The sequence below is a fragment of the Coregonus clupeaformis genome, unplaced genomic scaffold (assembly GCF_020615455.1).
Source record: "Coregonus clupeaformis isolate EN_2021a unplaced genomic scaffold, ASM2061545v1 scaf0034, whole genome shotgun sequence".
NCBI classification, from domain to species: domain Eukaryota; kingdom Metazoa; phylum Chordata; class Actinopteri; order Salmoniformes; family Salmonidae; genus Coregonus; species Coregonus clupeaformis.
In genome coordinates, this window is record NW_025533489.1 from 375,587 (window position 1) to 400,834 (window position 25,248).

General features: G+C 41.9%; 1 protein-coding gene across 1 annotated transcript in view; it reads right to left on the bottom strand.

The window, feature by feature from the left end:
- Positions 1–1,224: 1,224 nt before the first annotated feature.
- Positions 1,225–25,248, bottom strand: part of LOC121556735 (hydroperoxide isomerase ALOXE3-like) — a 33,487-nt gene continuing 9,463 nt past the window's right edge. Inside the window, exons 2-15 of the mRNA XM_041870620.1 lie at positions 19,381–19,468; positions 18,873–19,083; positions 18,586–18,667; positions 14,332–14,454; positions 13,545–13,648; positions 13,248–13,417; positions 12,941–13,084; positions 12,366–12,569; positions 12,033–12,119; positions 10,235–10,404; positions 8,952–9,073; positions 2,136–2,236; positions 1,867–2,037; positions 1,225–1,691 (exon numbers count right to left, since the gene is read on the bottom strand). Of these exons, the coding sequence (XP_041726554.1) occupies positions 1,512–1,691; positions 1,867–2,037; positions 2,136–2,236; positions 8,952–9,073; positions 10,235–10,404; positions 12,033–12,119; positions 12,366–12,569; positions 12,941–13,084; positions 13,248–13,417; positions 13,545–13,648; positions 14,332–14,454; positions 18,586–18,667; positions 18,873–19,083; positions 19,381–19,468 (1,957 nt within the window). The 3' untranslated portion in view covers positions 1,225–1,511. The remainder of the gene's footprint in view (positions 1,692–1,866; positions 2,038–2,135; positions 2,237–8,951; positions 9,074–10,234; positions 10,405–12,032; positions 12,120–12,365; positions 12,570–12,940; positions 13,085–13,247; positions 13,418–13,544; positions 13,649–14,331; positions 14,455–18,585; positions 18,668–18,872; positions 19,084–19,380; positions 19,469–25,248) is intronic.

Below are 25,248 nucleotides of genomic sequence, written 5' to 3' on the forward strand. Positions count from 1 at the left end.
TTAGCAATGCCTTATGGGGATTGGAGTTCTTTGGGGTGGTATTTAGGAGGTGATGGCTATTTCAAGGTTCACTCTACTGATTGTGCCACACTAGACACACCAAACCAAAGTATCTGATGATGATACAGAAGTCAGAAGTTAAAACTTAAGTTGACCTGAATATTTTGTTTGAAATCACAAATATATTTTTTGCACTTTGACCCTTCATCTACTCGTCTAGGTAGGGGTAATGAACTTGTAAAAATACAACCCAGTACAAAAAAATTTGACATGTACGATGTTCTGGGTAAATTTGACCCTCACTTTGACCTTGACCTTTATAACTCTTGAATGGTGTGTCCTAGAAACAAGCTGCTTCCTGCACAGAGGCTGAGCAACACTGATCTTAAGTGGAGTAAAGGTTAAATAAAATGGAGTTGCTGAGGATCTGACTTTTCCCTGACCATTTTTTCTCTGGACTAAAGATCCCGAAACTTCTGCTCATGTGCGGATCACGTTCTGCTCATGTGTTTATTCTCTCCTTGCTCTACTATAATAATAATAATATGCCATTTAGCAGACGCTTTTATCCAAAGCGACTTACAGTCATGCGTGCATACATTTTTGTGTATGGGTGGTCCCGGGGATCGAACCCACTACCTTGGCGTTACAAGCGCCGTGCTCTACCAGCTGAGCTACAGAGGACCACAATCTTAGAGAACAGGCAACTCTGGTGAATAGTGCTGTTTAATAAAGATGGATCAAAGCTGAATCAATGTCTGCAAGATCACATAATGAACCGACTATAATAGCATAATATTACATTACCGTAAGACAAAAACACCACCGCATTTTTCTCTCATGTGGCCAAAACTTAACAGGGCCACTAGGCAAAATATACAGGTAGGCTATGCTACAGTTTGTTAACACCATCTGCTCTAACATTCACTCAATGTAGGCTAGTTCGAAACAACACCGTATAACTCAAGAAGATCGAACTGATTGAGATTAAATGGTTGGTATGCAGATACTGCATGGATGTTTCACCGGTAAAACTTGAAGAATTATCATTCTCGATTGACAGTGAGAAATGTGAAGGGAAGGAGAACTACATTGTTTTTAGAAGAAATGGTCCGGGAAAAGTCAGATCCTTAGCCACAGCCTAAATAAAAAAGGTTAACACATTTTTTTATTTTTTATAAATAATAATAATAATAATAACAACAACGGAAAAATGACCCAGAACATCAATCGTATATAGTATTTTCTAACATAACAGAAGGGTTAAGTAAAATATTATTTCTAAACTGTTTCACTTCTAGTTCAAGTGCAACATGTATCTAACAATTGAACCACAAAGTCAACTACCTAGGTTGCATTTATTAGGGCACACCGTAGCAAAAGGTTGTAAAACATGCTTCAACAGAAAATGAAAACAAGTGGTTCTTATTGGACAAGTCCAGATAGTCTCTCCCTGTATCTGTGTGTTTTCTTCCATTTGGTGCCTAATAAATACGAACCCCTGACTCAATTTACAGGGCCACACTGTTCTCCACATTGTTGGGATTCAGGTAGGTGTATGACAGGGGCAAAGAGACATTCCTGCCTTGGATTTCAAAGTTGTATCTCTTCAGCATATCTTGAGTTTCATGAATCAGTTCCAGAGGAGTCTTTTCGCTGAAGTGATCCTGATAGCCATTTCCAAGAGCGACCTAAGGAGGCAAGAGAGTTAATGAAATTTGAAATAACATAGAAACTGTTGTTTCATGAACCACTGATGATATTTTAATTATGAATACTAAGGAAACGATTTGATTGGGATTGTCATTAAATGTTTTAACATCATAGAATATACTGTTTTTAATACAGTTTCTCTCATATACTCACATAGTCAGTGGACTGCGTGCTCAGAAGGTACACCACTGCCATGCCATTGACGGTGGTGTTGATGTCAGGGAAGGTCTTCAGCATGGTGCTCTCAGTACACTGCCCCTTAGTGGTGGGAGGAGGCTGTTGCAGGGAGATGGGGAAGTTGGGCATCCAGCCGCCAAAATCAAACTGGAATGACAATGGCAAAATAGATCAAACCACTTTGCTTTTCCAATATAATAGATCAGAAACACATCAAACTAAAATCACACAATAGGTTTCATTACCTGCCCATTGTTGACTGCAGCATGTTGGACAGACACTGTGAAGATCACCATGGTGTTAAACTTGACCAGCTCTGTCACTGAACTGAAAGACTGAGGGATTCCTGCATGGAGAAGGTACAATAAACCATTTCATTCAGACACTGTATTGACATTTTGCAAATTATCCTGGATATAGTTTGGGAATGTTAATCATGAAAGGGAAGTTGACCTAAAATCCAGAAATTCCCAAGTGATTCGATACATTGAAACTAGTTTGTAGGAGTTTGCAATCTCCCCCTCTCTCTCCCTGTAGTGCCGAACACAGACAGCTGCAAAAAACAGGTCACATGATGCATTATGTATCATTGTACACTGCTCACTTTGCTTCGTTGTCAGTGAATGAGTCAATCAGAAATCTGTGAATTGTGGACAAATGCTTTGTTTTATTGAAAGCATACGGCCGAATAAGCCATTTTTTGTGGAATGTTAATTGATTATCTACCTAGCAACTACTTTGCTCTATTCTGATTGGTCAGATGTTTGTTAATTGTTGGAAGTAAACAGGAAGTGCAGCAGTTGATGTGTGGCTGTAACCATGTTCAGTTGATGATTAAATCTACAAAAGAGTAATCGTCTCCATCCAGTTTGTATCCACAGACTCATCCATCCACCATTGGAAGAACCCTGAAACTACATTAGTGTCAGCAGCGGTGCTATTGTCTTGGCAGTTTTGTGTTTTTGCTGGTTATTTTTCCATGGACATTGTGGATACCGTCACCAGCTAGCACTAGGATAAAGGACTAATCTGGACAGCTGGTAAGAGCTAGCTACTATCTTTTTTCTGAGATATTTAGAGGATTACTGCAGCTTTTGTCACTTTTGCAAAAATGTTTAAGCCTTTTTGCCAACCTGTTGCTACTTTCTTGGAACAACGTGTCTGAAACAGAATCTCTGAACAACAATGGCCCTGAACCTCTGGCTAATGCTAAACAAGCTGGACTTTTGGACAATTCTAATCAAGCTGGACATTTGGACAATCAGTGGTGTAAAAAGTACCCAATTGTCATACTTAAGTAAAAGTATAGATGCCTTAATAGAAAGTTACTCAAGTAAAAGTGAAAGTCACCCAGTAAAAAAAGTCTAAAAGTATTTGGTTTTAAATATACTTAAGTATCAAAAGTAAATGGAATTGCTAAAATATACTTAAGTATCAAAAGTATAAATCATTTCAAATTCCTTATATTAAGTAAAGCAGATGGCACCATTTTCTTGTTTTTAAAAATGTACAGCTGGCTAGGGGCACACTCCAACACTCAGACATTATTTACAAAAGATGCATTTGTGTTTAGTTGGTCCGCCAGACCATAGGCAGTAGGGATGACCACATGTTCTCTTGATACGTGCGTGAATTTCACAATTTTCCTGTCCTGCTAAGCATTCAAAATGTAATGTCGTTTGCCTGCTGGTCTCGTCGCTTTGAAGTGGCTGTGCAGGCTATGTACAATCTGCCAGATATGGAGTTGGACATGTGCTACCCTCAGTATTGCCCACACACCTAGCTGATTCAGCATTCTTCTACTGGGATAGCCTTTCACCAATGGTTCAGAAGACCTACTCTGTTGTCAAGACCAAACTCAAGGAAGTCTTTGGCCCCAAGCACTGTCTTCCATTCTTTCAGACAAATGCGAATGCTCGCCCTAGGAAGCCTGGTGAGAGCTTGAATGTGTACAGTGATGACATCACTCGTTGGTTCTAGAGGCCTTCCCAGACTATGACCATAAGGCACAGGAGGGGGAGAAGTTTCACCAATTCGCGGCTGGATTGGACCCTGCCTTGCAGGCGAAGATTCATGAAAATGGAGCGGAGGACATCGGTGATGCACTGCTGGTCGCAAGTTGCTTTGAAAGAGCATGTGCAGCTCTCCAACTACATGCTACATACCTGCCAGTGGCACAGACCCCAGACTAGGTTGCAATGGTTCCTTCTAATGACACGGATGAGAAGCTCATTCATGCTGTGAAACAGCTGACTCTCACTGTGAATGGCCTGAAGAATGAGGTACGCCAGCTACAGGAGGAAAATCAGAACCTCACACAGCGTTTAGCCTTCTGGGCCGACAGGACCTGCACCCCATCCAATGATGCTGCCAGTAGAGCACTTGGCTTCTCACCAGACCATCAAACTCAACATCCATCATGAGCCTACGACGTGGCCGTGGCCCAGAGTGTCACCGTCAGTACCTTCCTGCCTCTCCAGAGTACTGCCAAGGCCAGCGTGATTGGGACTCTGATGGTGGAAGCTGTCGCTACTACTCTCTAGACTACCCACCAAGAGTTCACTACCCAGACTACAGGCACCAGTCTGATGCAAGGGACAGATGACACAACAGCCTGAGTCCACCTCCAAGGAGAGAAGGATAGGTAAGCCCTCACTACAGGTGCAGTGTATACTTCCAGTCCCCTGACAGACATAGGCAGCCTAATGTGTCTGGTTCTACACAGCAGGGAAACGATCACTAGTTGTCATTAAGGAGCAAACTTCAGCCAATGCACTAGAGCTTCCTGTTGACACCCCACAATTCAAAATCGAAAGTGACAAGATGGCTTCCGCAGAGCGCGTTTCAGCTAACATTCTTGCCATCTGAGGATTTCAGAACTTCACATCCAGCGCTGAAAAAGCGCCCCAAGAAGACATCCTTTGCGTTCGCTCGCTCTGTCAATGGACAATGTTTGGACGTTCCCTGGACTTTGTCAGTAGGCATTTCCCCTAGGGAAAGAATGTCTCAAGCATGAGTTTCAAGTTGTCAGAGGGGCCCACCATCCAGTGATACTGGGCTGGGATTTCCTGCAGCAACACCATGCCCTACTGGATATCGCTGCACTCCCTGTGAAAATAGATTACTTTTCTTGGTGCTGCTTGTTGCTACTTGGCTACCTGCCAAAAACGTTTCTGTTTTTACTTTTAATAACTGTTTAATCAATCAATCTGCATTTAACACATTTTACCAACGTCTTAGTCCCCCCCGCTCAACTTTTTCACCCCGGACACTTTATCTGGACATGGTTCTACAGGACCTCCACCAGCCGAAAAAGGTAAGTAGTAACATTAACACTATGCCAACTAATAGCAGTCGCTGTACTCATAATATACAGGAGAACTATCGCCTTATGGTGAGGATAGCCCTGTTGCAAGCCCAGCTTCAGATGCAATCGTTAGGCAAGGGCAATTTAAGTGTAGGAAAGGATGAAATAGCATCTGTGCCACCAGTAAGTACAGATATTAATATAAATCCCCCCGCACAGTACCCGCAGTGTTATGATGAGTTTCTGGTATTGAGAAGTTCAAGATGCAAGAATTTACTTAGACATTCTGTGGAGATTTTATACCAAGTATTTATTGGATCACGAGCTCGTGGGTTAATCTAACAAACAGACATGGCTTTGCCCTTCGTCAGTTGAACTGCCCACACATACAAATCTAACCGCCTTTATACTCTTGGTTATACTCCCTTTCACATACATCTGGCAACCATCATAGCACTCCCTTTCTCTGTTGTTATTACCCTAAACATCAGTAATCTCCTTTGACATAATGGAATGTAGACTTTCTGTCTCCTAACCACTCATCTAGTAACTCTAACCTGTTCCCTACGATACTATGACATGACATCATTACACCATCAAAACATCATATCACGCAGCCAGACTATCTTCTCAAGGCTTCTGGATAGAAATGCTGTCGGCATGCTCAACCGGTGTCGCTCATTCAGCCGACAGAAACTTTAAACCGGTTCTCCCCATTTAGCAATATGGTGGCAAAAATTGCTGTTATAATGTTTATCTAGTGTATCTATTCATTTAACTTCGTCACAATGTACTAATGAGACTTGTTCCCTCTGGTAGAACACTTCCCATTTGTCTACGTGACGGACTCATGGTTCTGGACTTACAGCCAAATGCTGTTATTCCATATCCTGTTATTCAGCAGTAGACTGAACTAAGCTGTGAGAGACGAGCAAGACAAATGGTTTCGGTTCCTTTTTAGAAACAGTGTCGAGACAAGACCTCACCACAGGCCAACCACAGTTTCTCAGTTCCATAGTCCTTTGACTGTACATTAGGGTCACCAACCAGTGCTTCCTCATGGCTATAGTTCTGTCTGGTTGTCACAACCCAAAGGAGGTTGTACTCTTCTAATAAAAGCTGAGACCCAACTCTTTTTTCGTTGGGCTCTTAACTATGCACCTGTTGTGTGATTGTTGACCGCTCCAGAATTGCAATTCTTATAATAAAATAAGTTGTTTGAAGAATATACAGTCTCTGAATGTTCCTAAGTGGCAGAGTTACAGTTTTGACTTTAATGTATTTCATTTTCAATAAAATTGCAAAAAAAATTGAAAACATGTTTTCACTTTGTCATTATTGGTATTGTGTGTAGATGGGTGAGAAAATAATTATATTTAATCCATTTTGAATTCCGGCTGTAACGCAACAACGTGGAATAAGCCAAGGGGTACGAATACTTTCTTTCTGAAGGCACTTTATGTGCTTGTGGTGCAGGATTACTTTTCAAAGTACATCAACCTCTACGCCATGAAAGACCAGCACTCTACAATTGTGGACAAGTGTCTCTTCAAGAACTTTGTCAGCAAACATGGCATACCAGAGACCTTGAACACTGACCAAGGACATCTGTTTGAGTCCGACATCGTCCGAGACCTTTGCCAGTTGCTGGGAGTTAAGAAGACCAGAACCAACCCCTATCATCCACAATGTGATGGGATGGTGGAACAATTTCAAATCGGACACTCATCGATCAGCTGGCCAAGACACTGCCTCAACAGCCTGGTGACAAGTGCTTAAACCAACTTGCCCTGGCCTACAACACCAGCACTCACTCTACAATGGGTTTCAGCGTCTTCTGTCTGACACATGGTTAAGAAGCGAAGATGCCATCCAAACTACTGTTCCCCGCTGGACCGCAGCGGTCCGTCTCTACAGCGGGATCGCCAGCAGATTATGCAGCTCAACTCACCGACAAGGTCCAGTCTGCCCTTGGATCTGCCACACAGAACAAAGAACATGCTCACTTTCAACAAAAACGCAACTACGACAAGAATGTCATGCACATTCCCTACAACCCAGGAGACATTGTGTGCCTTAAAGACCCTACAACATCACATCAGAAGCTTTCACAACACTGGAAAGGACCCTTTGAGGTAATGGAGTGCCTTGGACCTACAGAAGAGGACCCTGGTGTAACCTACAGGATCAGGTACCTGCTGGACCAATCTAACAAGACCCAAGTGATCCACTAAAACCATTTAAGACCGTACACCTCAACTGTACCCCGACATGGAACGAATGAGCCTGTGGAACACTTACCTGCACCTCCTTGACCTCTGACCCTGACAGCCCAGGTGCCTTACCCTTCAGGTCCTCAAGACCCTGTGAGACATGGGAGCGCTACTTACCTGAGCCGTCCCTGGATCCCTCTGTGCCTCACCAGGCCCCTCATCAGGCCCCTTGTCAGGATCCCTCTGCCCGGCCCAGGCCATTGGACATTGACCGACCTGACCCCTCAGTAGACCAGATGTCTACACCCCAACCAGCAGTACTGGAGCAAAGTTCCTCTGAGCGCCCAGGTCGCCACCGAGTTAGTCTCTTAATTGACAGGGTAGTCTATGTACTGAAGTGAGAAGACTACAGATCTTTGGACCTCCAGCAGTATTTCTTTCTTATTGAGTGTAGAAACGTGGACGTTTCTCTAGGGGGAGGCGGGAAGAAATGTAAGATTATTGTATGAGAGTTATTATTATTTTTCAAAGCCACTGTTGTTAGTTCTAAAATGTGGTGAATCAGTTGTTTGGAATTGGAATGGTAATGGATTATCTACCTCACAACTACTTTGTGCTATTCTGATTGGTCAGATGTTTGCTAATTGTTGGAAGAGAACAGGAAGAATGGCAGTTCATGCATGCTTGTAACAGTGTTCAGTTGAAGATTAAATCTACAAAAGAGTAATCAGTCTCCATCCCGTTTGTATCCACAAAGAGAGTCATCCATCCACCATTGAAAGAACAATCAAACTACATTAGTTTCTGTAACCATGTTTCCATCCACAGTTTTTATGTAAGTCATACCGTATAAAACAATAATAAAGACAGCTGTAACGGAAACAGGATAAATATTGAGGGGTTTATTCTGGTGACATGATGATAGATGCTTGACTGCCGTTTTGACAAATACAAATATTCTCGCTCTTATCCATAATATTCTCATTTTTTTATTTATTTCACCTTTATTTAACCAGGTAAGCCAGTTGAGAACAAGTTCTCATTTACAACTGCGACTACCCGCACTGTATCTGCCAGCTGTTGGCTAGAGCTTACGTGTCAAGACCAGAGTAGGCACATTTGCTGTTTAACGCAACAGTTTTTGTGAAAACTATCGATAGTTAAAAATGTGATGGAAACACATTGAACTTTAGATTTTTATTTTTTATGAAAACTTAAGCGAAAAAGTTAATTTTGTCATCATGCACTGATTCTTTTTAAAATCCGCAACAAGTCCATTTGGTGGAAACGTCACTGGTGGGAAAATGTGAGAAGAAAAAAATAAGTGGGGATTTTAGAATATTCACATGAAAATCTGATGCCAATTGGTTGCAAACCTAGATACTGTATGGAATCACTTGGGATTTTCTGGATATTACGTTTATTATCAGGAATATTAAATCAACAAATCAGATCTGTACTTTTGTATTGCACTGATGTGGTATTATGATTAAGAGTTGAGAAAGCGGTAGTGTGTCTTTTTAAAATGAGAAAAGTGTAACCTGTGCTGGTTTCGGCCAGGAACCCATGGAAGAAGATATCCTTGATCCAGTCCTGCAGTTCACAGTCCTTCTGGACGTCTGCGTCACAGGTGTAGTAGTGACCAATCACTCTCTGAACAAACCTATACAAAACCACAGGACAACATCAGGCATTAGCCAAACACTATGACAAAACACAGCAGGGACGTTCCACCAGTTAGGTGCCTTATGAGTAGTGTAACTTTGGTGATTTTAAAATTTTTTATTTAACCACATTTTTACATTCTGTCATAAAGAGCACGTTAAACTTCATTTTTTTTATCATCAAGAGGTTATTAAATAAAAAAATACTATAGTAAGTGGCTATTAAGTGACTAACAAAGTAACAGGGTTGACCGTAAGTGTTTTGACGATTTTATCTTAAATCAGCCATAAATCTCGAGGTGACAGGGGGAATGGAAGCTTGTTGTGTGCAACATGGAGGGGCAATTGAATGTAAGCTTCATTGTGAAAACATTTCTAGCCTATCTATGGGTAACTGGGTTGATGTGTTATGCTCGGCCCGCACACCTGCTTTTACACTACGATTTGACTAGATGTTCAATGTTTCTTTATGAAAAAAATATTTAAAAAAAAAAAGGAATAGTTTCACCATTTTAAAAAGCGAATTCAGTTCACCTAACACGATTGACCTTAAAATGAGGAACAGGTTTTATTTTTACCTTAAAATGAATCACTAATCATGTGAAATATATAATAATCTTCAGAAATTACTTTGTCAAAGCAACAAAATAACTAAAGCTTTAAAATGGTGAAAACTTGGAGACATTTTGAGGTTAAGTGGGCTAACATCTTCCTAGAAGTCACAGAGAATGCACAGAGGGACATGTCAAAATGCTGAATTTCTGCACTTTAGCAAGACTTTATTCATATTAAAAAATGTATTGAATTTTCCATGAGGTCTATTTAATATAGCTTTAGTATAACAGGCTTTTAAAAAATATCAAAGGGACACAAAAGGCACTCATTTCATGGAACGACCCAGCACTGATATTATGGGCAACATTGTCAGTGCAAAAAACACAGTAAACCTCATTATAATCTGGCAGCTGATTTACTTTGGGGGAAGGAGTAGACTAGAGTTAACTAGAGTTTAGTAAACCGAGCAATGCAAAAATGTAGTTGCATGAACTAGCCTCCTTATAACGCACAAATCAAATTATAATGAAGTTTACGATATTTCTTTGACAGATCTGGTCTTTTTTTTATTACCATAAAACTCTATAGACCTGTACACAAACTACCTGTGAACAATGTCCCACATCTTGAGTCCATCTTCCCTGTAGAAGAAGTTGGGGATTGACTCCAAACCGCGTGCTGTGATGTCCTCCGGCATACAGAGGGAGCTGTAGGTCAATGAGGCCACCGCTTTCTTCAGGAACTCCATCATCCCTGGACCTCCAATACTTGCATTCTTCAAGATGGGTTAAAGGGATATTTCACCCTTTTTATCGTGGCATAATCTATTTCACCGATAAAATAATATCCATCCTTGTCTAAAGTATTTAGTTTTTGACAGTATTGAGTTTTTTCCCCCAAAATATGCTGTTTCCATCAAGCCTGTCGGGTAATTCATCTGCATAAAATGGTTGGATGGAAACATGGTTTATGTAACCAGCGAGAACAACCTATCACTTCTCCCCTTGTGTCATATAATAAGCCATGCAGTGCGTTCTAACGATGATCAGTGTTTTTAAATATCAAACAGGATTATCGATGACAGAACTTGTGAATGGCAGACGCCAGGGCAGCTCTGTGGTTTAAGCGAAAAAGACGGGTTGCCTGACATAACAAAAATGATGCACACACATCGATGGGGCAGATGGCTGTGTTATGATTCTGAACGGTCAGATAACTAGCAATGTCACATCTATGCTAATATGGCTACAATTCTCTAACTGGGCTGACCAACAACTAACAATATATTTGAGAGACAAGTGCTTTATGTGCAAATATATTTATGTTTTCAATAAACATTTGTAGACTAAATATAGTTCAAGTTGTCAATAATCCTTTGGCGTTGACAGTGATTTTGCCCTCAAGTTGCGCACGCATCGGTTTTGTTGCTAAACAACCCACCCGTTTATTAATTCAAGTTTTACCGCTGAGAGGTTCGCAGAGATGTATCACAACAGTGCCTGACAGTTCAGCCTAATGATTGATTTCCCCTACCGCGGTATGTGTCGCTAGGTGTACGTCTCATAACCATAACCAGCTCAGTGTCAAATGTGTTACAGGCTTTGGTTTTTATGTTTTGAGGTTGGACTATAGCACATACAGTATAGCTCGTTAGCATGTAGGGCGCACCGATTGGTGTCACCTCGTTAGACAGTACGTGTTACACCTGTGCTGGTTGCCATCTTGTTAGTGGGAAGGTGTTTCACCGGTGCTGGCCCAGGTGCTATTTAAGAGTGGGTGGCCCTGTGCTCCAGTTGTCTTGAGAGATGTGGAGGGTCAACACCTTTTGTTGGTGCTCCCTATTTGTGTCCTGTCTGTAAATTTGATGTTTTTTTTGTGTTTGCCTCTTCATGGGTACATTTTGTGGGTGCTCATGGTGGGTGTCTTTTAGGTTCCAGTTGTTGTTGCTAGTCAACTTTCAGTGGACACCCCCATGAGTTTCTTTCAGAACACCTCCTAAAGCCCCACCTGTTTTGTTTTGGTTGTTGGTCAGTGACTCTGTTAGTTCCCCCTTCTGGTTGAGCAACATTTTTGGTTTTCTTGCTGGGGAACGTAACAAAAGTTAAGATTGTATAATCGTATAGTGTTTAGAAGGCCTTATTTTAGATTTACCTAGTGTTGTTTAATCCTAACAGTTTTTAAATAAGTTAGCTGGTCATTTAGGAACGTCTAGAATAATCATTTTTGGAGAATGTAGCAATGCTAGTGGAAATTGATTGTATCAACATGCGGAAGCAGGGTGCTTCTTTTTTTAACACAGAGCCTTCATATGCTTTTGAATTACAGTTTCCACTAGCATTGTGATATTGCATACGTATTAGCATATTATAGAACATAACACCATAAGAATGGAATAGCCACTACCTTTGTGATCACCCCATTCTCTGATATGAGGGCCTGTCTAGCCAGAGTGTTGATCTGTAGAGTGTAGCGGAAGTGAGAGATCAGGAGCTATGGAGAAAGATGGAACGATCGTACATGAAATTCACACCTAAAAATGCTATGTACTGTACTACAAACAAGCTACTGCTTCATTCAATTACAAAAAAAGACATACAATACATTTATTTCCAAATACTTCAGGTTTCTCTTAATCATGTTAAAATTATTGCGTTAATAGGAAAATGAGAACTCACATAACAGCAGCATTATAACAGTTGAAAACAAACTCAGTGTCTGCATGCACAGCAGCAGTACCTTGTAGATGGGATGCACCATTGGCAGGTTGCGCAGTGTCGACACGGCAAACACCTCAGCCAGCAGGTGAGTCCTCAGCAGGTGAAAGTTCAGCTCGTGTTCAGCGAAGTCGGCGTTCCTCACAAAGATCTTGGCCAGGAGCCAGTCGTACTCAGAGTCAGTAGGAAGGAAGATGGGGTTGTTAGCTCCAGGCTCCTGCTTCAGCTGTGAAAGGAAATGGAACAATCATGGCTTGCTTCATTAATTGAGAATGGTTATATTGCCACAATTTAAAGACATACGGAAGTTTTAATAGTTGTTTGCTTAAAACGAGTGTTACCTGTATGGTTCTTAAGGACCTAGGATATAACATTAATCATGAAACCCCAAAATCCTTCATTTTAGGTTAACAGTATATGCTTTTACTTTTGCTCTTGCTTTTTGCTTTCTGGTCAGTTAGGTAACTTCTGGGCAATATTTCTGTCCATTTTATGGGACCCCTTTTGGTTCAAGAGCACCTCCAGTGGCAAACATTCTGTTAAGATGATTTAATTTGGGTTTCGGATGTAAAGATGTCATTCTTATGTGAGATGTACCTGGATTGCGATGGGTATGAGCTTCTCTTCTGGGGTTATATAGAGCAAGCAGAGCGGGGCAGCCAAGAACTGCTGTTTCCCATGGATCACATTTGCTGTCACTCCATGCAGGCGCTTGTAGTCAACCAGGAAGATGTTGCCTTTCTGTTAAGGTTAGGACATTAATGAGTTAGGGAGCCAACATCAACACCATGCCAAAGGAAGTGTACTGACACAATGTACTGTACTACACAACATTTCCTGAGGAAGAAACCACTAGAGCAATAACAGAACGATGAATGACATCCATTACTCCATTTTGACAAACCTGAATTTCCTCCTCAAGGCTTTTTCCGAAGAGGGAAGTTTTCACCATGTCTTCTGTGACGGGGAAGTTCTCTGGAAGCTTGGAGCAGCGATGGATCATCATGGGGTTGAGGCCATTCAGAAGCTGGTACCCGAAAAACTCATCCTCCTTCCAGTTCTTTTCGACATATTCTAGAAAAATACAAAATTATCATGTGTAAAATGAAACTGTGCAAAATAATAATGAGATGCTAATGATTCCAGTGAGCTATTTGAATGCTGCCTTGTTTGAGATGGAGACCAACTGACCAGACCTTACCATAGACGTCAGTCTTGTGTCTATTGAAGACGCGACTGAGTTCATCTAGGCTCTTCCATTGTTTCTTGTTGCTGGAATGGCTTACTAGTTTCAGTGACACCAATCTGCCGGGATAGAGGAGGAACTTTACTTCAACATGAGAAAGATGGTGCAGTTGGTTAGAGAATGGTGCTAACAACGCCAGGGTGTCCCCCAGGGCTTTGTGCTGGGTCCAGTACTCTTCATCATCTACATCCTCCCCTTTGGGTGATTGATTCATGCTCAGGCCACATAACCTTAATATTATGTGTCAATCGACATTTGATTTGGTGAAAAAGTTCAGCTATTTGGTTATAATGTCTGCTAAATGGTTAATTGGCTTGTTATTAGTTACGATTTCAGGCATGATTTGAGTGGCTAAAAACACATTCATTTAGGAAAACCTTGCCTGAGGGCGTTACTACTGGCATAATTCCTATATTCCACCACAACCCTGACGGCCACATTCCCCACATCTCATGATATCACAATTACCTGAACAGGTGTAGGACAATCACATCACATCTCATCTCACTGTAAAGGAAGTATTTTTAAAGGTATGTTGGGGATATGCCAATAGAGATTATTAAAGATCTAATTAATTTCCTGGTACTGCCTCTTATGGTTCTCAACCTGGGGTCCATGTTCCCCTGGGGATACTTAGCCTATACAAAAGGGCCAAGACTCGCAAGAGCCTACAGGTAAAATGCACACTTCAGGGGAGAATTAGTGAATTAGTGCACTTTTGAGAATTAGTGCTCTAACTTACGCTTCGACTGCTGTGAACGTGAACTCAAAGTCCTTGGTGAAAGAGAAGCGGACCTCAGCAGGGAGATCAGAAGCACTGTCAACTTTCATTATTTCGGGTAGACCCTCGGCATATATACTCCACCTGAAGGGGATAGACATGGTAAATTACACAACCATACAAAATGGTAGCTTAGGTTACTTCACATAAATGTATCTGGGTTTAAGAGTTATTTGTTTCTTTGGAGTTTAGAGTTTATAGTTTAGAAAAATGTATTCGTCATTCCACAATGATACACTACCGATTTAAAAAAATTATAAAAACATTGTGGACCAATCAAATTGAGACACTAAAAACAATCATAGTCAAATATGGTAGAGGCGTCATCTATAATACATTACATAATCTATACACAAAAATCAGTACATACAAGGACAAGTAGGCACTTATAAAGAAGTCTCCGTTGGAGGATAAGGTGGCAGGTGCTTTGGCGAGGACATTTACATAATTGTTACCTGAAAATGTCACACTATTTTATTATTTTCATCTTCGATATTGATTGGCTAAAACTGAACGTACATAGGGTTCAGTCCCAAACAAGGTTATTATAGTTGTTTTTATATTTATAAAAATAAGAATCTATTTAGTTTCAATTCGTTTTCAGACTTGATTTTCTCGTTTTTTTTCTGTTTTTGTTTGATAAAACATTTATATTTCGTTTTTATATTATTTTGTTTCAGTTTAAGTTTTTGTGTTAGGGACAAAGTAGCCTATGGTGGGAGGCTAGGAAACATTTACAGTGCATTCGGAAAGTATTCAGACCCCTTGACTTTTTCCACATCTTGTTACGTTAGACTTATTCTAAAATTGATTAAATTGTTGTTTTTCCTCATCAATCTATTCCACAATGACAAAGCAAAAACAGGTTTTAGAATTTTTTGCTAATTTATCATTTAAAAAAAGTGGAAATATGACATTTACAAAAGTATTACATACAAGCTTGGCACACCTGTATTTGTGGAGTTTCTCCCATTTTTCTCTGTAGATCCTCTCAAGCTCGGTCAGGTTGGTGGGGAGTGTCGCTGCACAGCTATTTTCATGTCTCTGCAGAGATGTTCGATCGGGTTCAAGTCCTGGCTCTGGCTGGGCCACCCAAAGACATTCAGAGACTTGTCCCGAAGCCACTCTTGCGTTGTCTTGGCTGTGTGCTTAGGGTTGTTGGCCTGTTGGAAGATGAACCTTTGGGTCAGGTTTTCATCAAGGATCTCTCTGTACTTTGCTCCATTCATCTTTCCCTCTATCTTAACTAGTCTCCCAGTCCCTGCTGCTGAAAAACATCCCCACAGCATGATGCTGCCACCACCATGCTTCACAGTAGGGATGGTGCCAGGTTTCCTCCAAATGTGACGCTTGGCATTCAGGCCAAAGAGTTCAATCTTGATTTCATCAGACCAGAGAATCTTGTTTCTCATGGTCTGAGAGTCTTTAGGTGCCTTTTGGCAAACTCCAAGTGGGCTGTCATGTGCATTTTACTGAAGAGTGGCTTCCGTCTAGCCACTTTACCATAAAGGCCTGATTTAGTGGAGTGCTGCAGAGATGGTTGTCCTTCTGGAAGGTTCTCCCATCTCCACAGAGGCACTCTGGAGCTCTTTCAGACTGACCATCGGGTTCTTGGTCACCTCCCTGACCAAGGCCCTTCTCCCCCGATTGCTCAGTTTGGCCGGGTGGCCAGGTCTAGGAAGAGTCTTGGTGGTTCCAAACTTCTTCTATTTAACAATGATGGAGGCCACTGTGTTCTTGGGGACCTTCACTGGCTCAAATTGCCGACCAATCAGCCTGTTACCAATCGTTAGTAAACATTTTTTTTTTTAATGGTGTTTTACCAGATAAAATGCTATTTCACAGTAAACAAATTGACAACAGATTTCAGCACGCTTATAGGGAAGGTATTCAACAAGCACAGCGCTTACACAAATGACTGATGATTGGCTGAAATCATGATAAAATATTGTGGGGGCTGTTTTGTTAGACTTCAGTGTGGCTTTTGACATTATCGATCATAGTCTGTTACTGGAAAAACATATGCGTTATGGCTTTACACCCCCTGCTATATTGTAGATAAAGAGTTACCTGTCTAACAGAACACAGAGGGTGTTCTTTAATGGAAGCCTCTCCAAAAAAATCCAGGTAGAATCACGAATTCCCCAGGGCAGCTGTCTAGGCCCCTTACCCTTTTAAAATCTTTACTAACAACATGCCACTGGCTTTGAGTAAAGCCAGTGAGTCTATGTATGTGGATGACTCAACACTATACACGTCAGCTACCACAGCGACCGAAATGACAGCAACACTTAACAAAGAGCTGCAGTTAGTTTCAGAATGGGTGGCAAGGAATAAGTTAGTCCTAAATATTTCAAAAGCTAAAAGCATTGTATTTGGGACAAATAATTTACTAAACCCTAAACCTCAAATAAATCTTGTAATGAATAATGTGGAAATTGAGCAAGTTGAGGAGACTAAATTGCTTGGAGTAACCCTGGATTGTAAACTGTCATGGTCAAAACATATTGATACAACAATAGCTAGGATGGGGAGAAGTCTGTCTATAATAAAGCGCTGCTCTGCATTCTTAACAGTATTATCAACAAGGCAGGTCCTAAAGGCCCTAGTTTTGTCGCACCTGGACTACTGTTTAGTCGTGTGGTCAAGTGCCACAAAGAGGGACTTAAGAAAATTGCAATTGGCTCAGAACAGGGCAGCACGGCTGGCCCTTGGATGTACACAGAGAGCTAACATTAATAATATGCATGTCAATCTCTCCTGGCTCAAAATGGAGGAGATATTGACTTCATCACTACTTGTATTTGTGAGGGGTATTGACATGTTGAATGCACCGAGCTGTCTGTTTTAACTACTGGCACACAGCTTGGACACCCATACATACCCCACAAGACATGCCACCAGAGGTCTCTTCACAGTCCCGAAGTCAAGAACAGACTATGGGAGGCGCACAGTACAACATAGAGCCATGACTACATGGAACTCTATTCCACATCAAGTAACTCATGCCAGCAGTACAATTAGATTTAAAAAACAGATAAAAATACACCTTATGGAACAGCGGGGACTGTGAAGCAACACAAACTTAAACACATGCATAGAAACACACAATAACATACGCACTATACACACGTACACATGGATTTTGTGTTATAGATATGTGGTAGTAGATTAGAGGCCTGAGGGCACACACCTAATATGTTGTGAAATCTGTTATGAATGTATTGTAATGTTTTTAAAATGCCTTAAAACATCTCAAGGATAATCAATGGAAACAGGATGCACCTGAGCTCAGTTTAGTCTCATAGCAAACGGTCTGAATACTTATGTAAATAAGGTATTTTTTTTATTTTTAATACATTTGCTAAAATGTCCAAAAAAAACGTTTTCGCTTTGTCATTATGGGGTGTGTGTAGACTTTTTTTTTTTTACGTAACAATATTTTGAAAAGGTCAAGGGGTCTGAATACTTTTTGAATGCACTGTATGTGTTGTAGGACTATAGTTTGAGTGTTTTTTTGGGATGTCACTTCTTGCCACTGGGGGACAGTTATAAAGAAGGTGATGGGTCAGGTCATAGGATAGGTTAGATTTAAATTATAAAGTCAATCTCAATGTGACTAGCCCATGTTAACAGCAATCCAATGCTTTAAAAAAACAAAAACGTATTAGTACATGTAAGAAGAATAAAGTACCTTTACCTGACAGAGAGGGGGGAAAACAAATTAAGTCATTGCACATTTGTTACCTACTAATAGCTAGTAATAGTGATGCACAAGCTAGGCCTATTTGAAACATCGCCATTTTCCTTGCAGCATTTACCCGTCAGATTCAGAACTTTTAAAACCCATTTCGATTTTTGCCCAAAGTTTAGTAGAAAAACAAACTACAACTGAACATGATGATTTTTGTTTTTGTTTGTTTTAGAGTCAAAGATAATAGTTTCAGTATAGTGTTTCAAACTTATTTCTTAATGATTTTATTTCAGTTCAGGAAATCGTTTTTCCATGATTTGTTTTTGTTTTAGTTTACTATAATAACTTTGGTCCCAAAAGTGCATTTAAAAAAACAGTAGGTGCACTTTGTTACTTTTGGGTTTGTCCCACTTTAGTTCACTGCTCTCTAAAAGTGCTGATTCAAAAGCATTTTGATGTTTTTTTAAAGTGTTTCTGCATCTTTGGAATTGAGTTTCCAGATCTCAGAACCAGCCTCTCACCGGTACACATCACGGCGACTCTGCAACTCCTTCTTTCTCTCCTCTATGGCCTCTGGCCAGGTCTCATTGAATATCAGTTTACCTTATAAACAAAATACCAGAAAGTGTGATTATTTTCACGTTTTGTGGGGATTGGTCAACATCTTAAGCCATACAAAGTATATCCACCATTATTCCATAAATATATAATAAACTACAAATGACATTCAGCTAGCTGACGTATAATAGGTACAGCAGATATACTCAGAACTAAACCTAGACAATGATCTATACACCAACATACTGACCAGTGGCCTCTCTGAACACCAGCCGCTCGTTGCCTGAGATCCAGTGGTAACAGGGGAAGTTGGCCGTGTCTCCCTCTGGTGTGGTCACCACAACTTTAGAGCAGAACCAGTCATTGTTGAGGAAGCAGAACGGGAGGTACGGCTCTGATTCCAGCACCACAAACTCCAGCTGGCCCAGAGAGGAGGGACAGGACACATCAAGCTCAATCACCTACAGAGAGAGAGGTGAAATGTTATCCCAGCAAACACAATGTTCTCTAAACGTCGACTAAGTTGAGCCTGTTTGTTTTGTTGTTTTTCAAATCCCAGAATGTAGCTTTAATTTGGCATTTGGAACAGTACAGGTGGTTTAATACTTTGTTCACTAGGTACAGACCACACCTTCAACATAGTTTAAGATTTTATTGTAAGGGAATGGGTAGGTAGAGCTGTTCTTGTCCGTAGGACGATGAAGAGCGATTGTGAGGAGGGGCATGGTTGTTCGTAGGACAGTGGAGAGCGAGTTTACTTGGTGTAGGGGCGAGGTTGTCGGTAGGACGCTGTAGAGCGAGTGCTCTTGGTGTAGGGGCGAGGTTGTCCAAGAGGCTAAAGGCTTCCTGTGGGGACGGGGGATTTAAAAAAAACACACATCACGACAAAAGAGACACCACAACACTACATAAAGAGAGACCTAAGACAACATGGTAGAAACACAACATGGCAGCAGCACAACATGGTAGCAGCACAAACATGGTACAAACATTGTTAGGCACAGACAACGGCACAAAGGACAAAAAGGTAGAGACGACAATACATCGCCAAGCAGCCACAAGTGTCAGTATGAGTGCCCATAACTGAGTCTTTGAATGTAGAGATGGAGTGTTTTTTGCAGCTCGTTCCAGCCGCTAGCTGCAGCAAACTGAAAAGAGGAGTGACCCAGGGATGTACTGTATGTGCTTTTCAGACCTTTAACAGAATGTGACTGGCAGAACGTGTGCAGTATGTGGAGGATGAGGGCTGCAGTAGGTATCTCAGATAGGGGGGAGTGAGGCTGAGAGGCTTTTATAAATAAGCACTTGTGCCGGGTATAAAGAGATGGCCAGTTTACAGAGGAGTATCGAGTGCAATGATGTGTCCTATAAGGAGCATTGGTGGCAAATCTGATGGCCGAATGGTGGTAAAGAATATCTAGCGACTTGAGAGCACCCTTACCTACCGATCTATAAATGATATCTCTAGCATGGGTAGGAAGGTCATCTGAATCAGGGTTAGTTTGGCAGCTGGGGTGAAAGAAGCGATTACAATATTGGAAACCAAGTCTAGATTTAAACCTTAGCCTGCAGCTTTGATATGTGCTGAGAGAAGGACAGTGTACTGTCTAACCATACTCCCAAGTACTTGTATGAGGTGACTACCTCAAGCTCTAAACCCTCAGAGGTAGTAATCAGTGACACATCCATAACCTGAGCGGAAACCAGATTGCATACCAGAGAAAATACTATAGACATCAAGAAAGCCAGTCAGTTGATTATTGACAAGTGTTTCCAACACTTTTAGGCAAGATAAATTGGCCTATAACTGTTAGGATCAGCTTGATCTCCCCCTTTAAATAAAGGACGCACCGTGGCTGCCTTCTAAGTACTGGGAACCTCCCCAGAGAGGAGAGACAGGCTTGGCTATGATAGGGGCTGCAACCTTAAAGAAGATAGGATCTAAACCATCTGACCCAGATGTTTTTTTATGGTCAACCTTAAGGAGCTCCTTTAGCACCTCGGACTCAGTGACGGCCTGCAAGGAGAAGCTGTGTAACAGGGCAGAGGAAAAAGAGGGAGGAGCAGTTGGACATGGCTGAGTCAAATAGTAATCCTGACTTAATGAAGGGGTGATTAAAGAGCTCAGCCATACGTTCCTTGTCAGTAACAACCACATCATCAACATTAAGGGACATGGGCAGTTGTGAGGAGGAGGGTTTATTATCCATTTTATTACACAGTTTCCCAGAATTTCTTGGGGTTAGACCCACAGAGAGAGACCGGCTCCTTCAAGTAACTAACTTTGGCCTTCCGGATAGCTTGAGTGCACTTGTTTCTCATTTGACTGAACAGCAGCCAGTCAGCCTGAGTATTTGTGTGCCGAGCCTTTCGCCAAATGGTGTTCTTGAAGTGGAGTAACTCTGTCAGATCATGGTCGAACCAGGGGCTAAACCTATTTTTAACTCTAGTTTTCTTTATGGGGTGTGCTTGTTAACAAAACCACAAAAAAAAGGGCCAAGCATCTTCGACAGAGGGGATCAAGCTGATTCTATACCAATTTACAGAGGCCAGGTCATGAAGGAAGGCTTGCTCATTCAAGTTTTTCAGCAAGCGTCTATGATAAATCAGGACCGGTCATTTAACTGAGCAGCCGTAAAACAGTGATCACTAAGGTCATTACAGAAAACACCAGACTGATACCTATCAGGATTATTTGTGAGGATATCATCAAGGAGAGGAGCCTTTTCTAGGTGTTTGGGATTGGTAATGATCTGAGAGAGATGTAGGGAGTCCCATTGTTTTAAGACTTGGTCCGGTGGTTTAATCATGTCGCAGTTTAGGTCACCTATCAGGACAAATTCATACTTAGTGTAAGGGGCCAGGAGAGAGCTTAGGGCAGGTAGGTTACAGGCCGGCGCTGATGGTGGACAATAACACCCAGCAACTATTTGAAAGCTTAACGCTGAAAACTAATTGTCAGACATGGTGGAGACAACCGAGCACTGAAGGTGTTCCTTGGTAAAGATTGCCACTCCACCACCATTGGAAGATCTGCCTTGCCGAAAAAGGTTATATCCAGAAAGGTTATCAGTGTTCAGAACAGTCTTTCTTAACCATGTCTCAGTAATGCACATTTCCAGATATCTCCGGCTGGTTGGATGGAGTTTGAACACATAGACCATATAGGCTAGATGGCTTCCTTGAAGGGTATAGGGTTTTCCTGAAGGTGACTTGAATAGTTGTTGTGCTTGGTTGAGGAGTTGAGTGGCGGAAGGTGGCATGGAGACTTTTTATCAATAACGTGGAAGTTCGGTATGTAGAACATCTAGGTTACTTGTGAAGTGGACCAAGGCATAAGGTTGATGGCTTAGAGGGATAGAGGCAGACTGGTACAGTAGACCGGTGCACACGTGGTTGAGGCAGGTAGGGACCCGGGAGGTATTGTAGATGATGTTGCTGAAAATCTGGCCTGCGGATGCAAGCAACGGGCACAGATGTGGGAGGGGTCGGCACAAGGCCATCACGAAGAAGGCTTTGGAGGCTGAGACAGGCTGGCTGAAGGCTGAGGGATGGTGGTGAGCCGTGTGGGGGAATAGAGGGACACGTTGTCGCTCATCAGATGTGAACCGGGTGAATGGGCTTCGGTGACGAGTGAGGCATTGGGAGGTTGAATGCTGAGGAGTGTAATCATATGAAACGGTCAGACTGCGGTGGCATCCGGTAGTGGCAGAATCGTGGGGTCAGGAAGGAATAGTGACTTTCATGCAGGGAATCCCAGTAGGAATCCGGATGAAAGCCGAAGATCGGGGAACCTCTGGGATGTGGAGGTTGCTCTGCATGATCTGCCGGTAGAGTACAGACGGGAGATGGTCGGGACATGGATCATAGGAAGTTGCTGTGTTGACTTTGTGCTGTGGCTGGAAGGCCGTCAGGGGTCGCTGTAGCTGCAGGCTGTGTCAGATGCCAGGTCGTAATCTGTGGAGGCTGGTTGAGAATCCAGATCTGGAGATGGTTTGGACTGAGTTGATGGTGTTGGAATGGTTATACGGCAGTGGAGGCCATGACAGATGTTGTCATGGTGGACCTCCGGAGCGTGGTATCATCAGGCGGTGGGCAACATGGGTGGAGGTGGATGTGGTTGTAACCCCGGGGAGGAGGGGCAGCCATAGTCGACCGACCGGAGAGAGGGAGAAGTAGTTTAGTGGAAGAAAAGTGACACAAGGAAGAGAGCAAGATAACAAGAGAAATTAATCACGGCAGGATGGACGCCGTGCGATTACATAATTATGGCATTTCTAGTGTGTGAGTCCAAATAGTATAGTGGCCAATGAGAGTTTGAATTTAGCTTAATGCAACAATCTGATGCAATCTGATGCTCTGAGTGGCCTACCTTCACATGGGCTGTTGTAAATGTGACCCTGGACATTACTTTTGAATGAATTAATTGCATAATGGAATGTGCCAAACAGAAGGGCTTTTATCCCAAATAACTTAACATGAATGAAGGGAAACGGGATTGTAGGGAGAATGCTTAGAAAATACGAGATTCTTGCCCTAAAACGGCACAATGTAGCCTAGCAGCTGTATAGTGATTGATGCTAGTCCGTCTAATAATAAAATAACTGCGGAGTTGGCGCACAGCAGATTGTGGAACAGGAACTGCTTCAAGATTAATTACTGTCCCGGTTATGGATGAATGGCCGGGACTCGGATGCTGTGGTGTGATGGTTGGCGGAAGGGTTTCACGGGTCCAACGAGGAGCTCCCGGTGTCTGTCGGAGTGATGGGGGCGCGGAACTTGAAGTCTGTTTCGTTTAGCGGATGGTTGGAACCGCTAGCTCGGTCTGGCTGAACGCTGTAATGGGGTATCCTGGAACAGGTCTTCATCGGAAGGAGACAGCACAAGCTGTTCCATGGCGGAGGTGGTGAGTAACAAACGAATAATTATTCAATAACTAAGCAGAGACTGTAGAAACAAAGAACTAGTGGTTAAAGTGGCTAGTTGGTAATAATACCAATAAAAATGGCAAGCAAAAGTAGCAACACTTGGTGTAAAGCAGGAAGCAAACACACAGGTTAGTGGTGGGGAGGGGTTGATCATGTTTAAGGTGTGGTCTTTACTCCTGAACTTCGGCTATATAAATATAGCTTCATTTTAGGGCTGACCCTATTTAGTCGACTGGTCTCGGTGGACTAATCCGTTGCGGAGGCCACGGGGAAGGCACAGTCCATCATTCTAAGACGTGATACTGAAATTGTATATGGTTATATTATGTAAAAACTAATGTTGCAACACTAATAAATATAATATTATTTTATAACAAATGTGCTTTCTCCCGTGTTGGATAGTGGTTGCTTTCCGCGGTTCTGAAACATAATATTAAAGTGCACTGTTGAATTGGAGGCTTTACCTATGTTGCTATGTGCATAATAGCTAAGTTAAATTGGTGTTGAGAACAATGCGGCGGAGGCAGCAGCAAGGTGAGGAGACGAGGAAACAGCCCTCGTCTTAATTGTCTAAAAAAAATCAAGGAGAGAGGAAACCCCAACTTACACTACCAGTCAAAAGTTTGGACACACCTACTCATTCAAGGGTTTTTCTTTATTTTAATTAATTTTTACATTGTAGAATATTAGTGAAGACATCAAAACTATGAAATAACACATGGAATCATGTAGTAACCAAAAAAGTGTTAAACAAATCAAAATATATTTTATATTTGAGATTCTTCAAATAGCCACCCTTTGCCTTGATGACAGCTTTGCACACGCTTGGCATTCTCTCAACCAGCTTCATGAGATAGTCACCTGGAATGCATTTCAATTTACAGGTGTGCCTTTTTAAAAGTTAATTTGTGGAATTTATTTCCTTCTTAATGCGTTTGAGACAATCAGTTGTGTTGTGACAAGGTAGGGGGGGTATACAGAAGATAGCCCTATTTGGTAAAAGACCATGTCCATATTATGGCAAGAACAGCTCAAATAAGCAAAGAGAAACGACAGTCCATCATTACTTTAAGACATGAAGGTCAGTCAATACGGAACATTTCAAGAACTTTGAACGTTTCTTCAAGTGCATTCGCAAAAAACATCAAGCGCTATGATGAAACTGGCTCTCATGAGGACCGCCACAGGAATGGAAGACCCAGAGTTACCTCTGCTGCAGATTATAAGTTAATTAGAGTTAACAGCCTCAGATATTGCAGCCCAAATAAATGCTTCACAGAGTTCAAGTAACAGACACGTCTCAACATCAACTGTTCAGAGGAGAATGTGTGAATCAGGCCTTCATGGTCAAATTGCTGCAAAGTAACCACTACTAAAGGGCACCAATAAGAAAAAGAGACTTGCTTGGGCCAAGAAACACGAGCAATGGACATTAGACTGGTGGAAATGTGTCCTTTGGTCTGGAGTCCAAATTTGAGATTTTTGTTGTGGGTGAACGGATGATCTCCGCATGTGTATTTCCCACCGTAAAGCATGGAGGAGGAGGTGTATGGTGTGGGGGTGCTTTGCTGGTGACACTGTCTGTGATTTATTTAGAATTCAAGGCACACTTAACCAGCATGGCTACCACAGCATTCTGCAGTGATACGCCATCCCATCTGGTTTGGGCTTTGTGGGACTATCATTTGTTTTTCAACA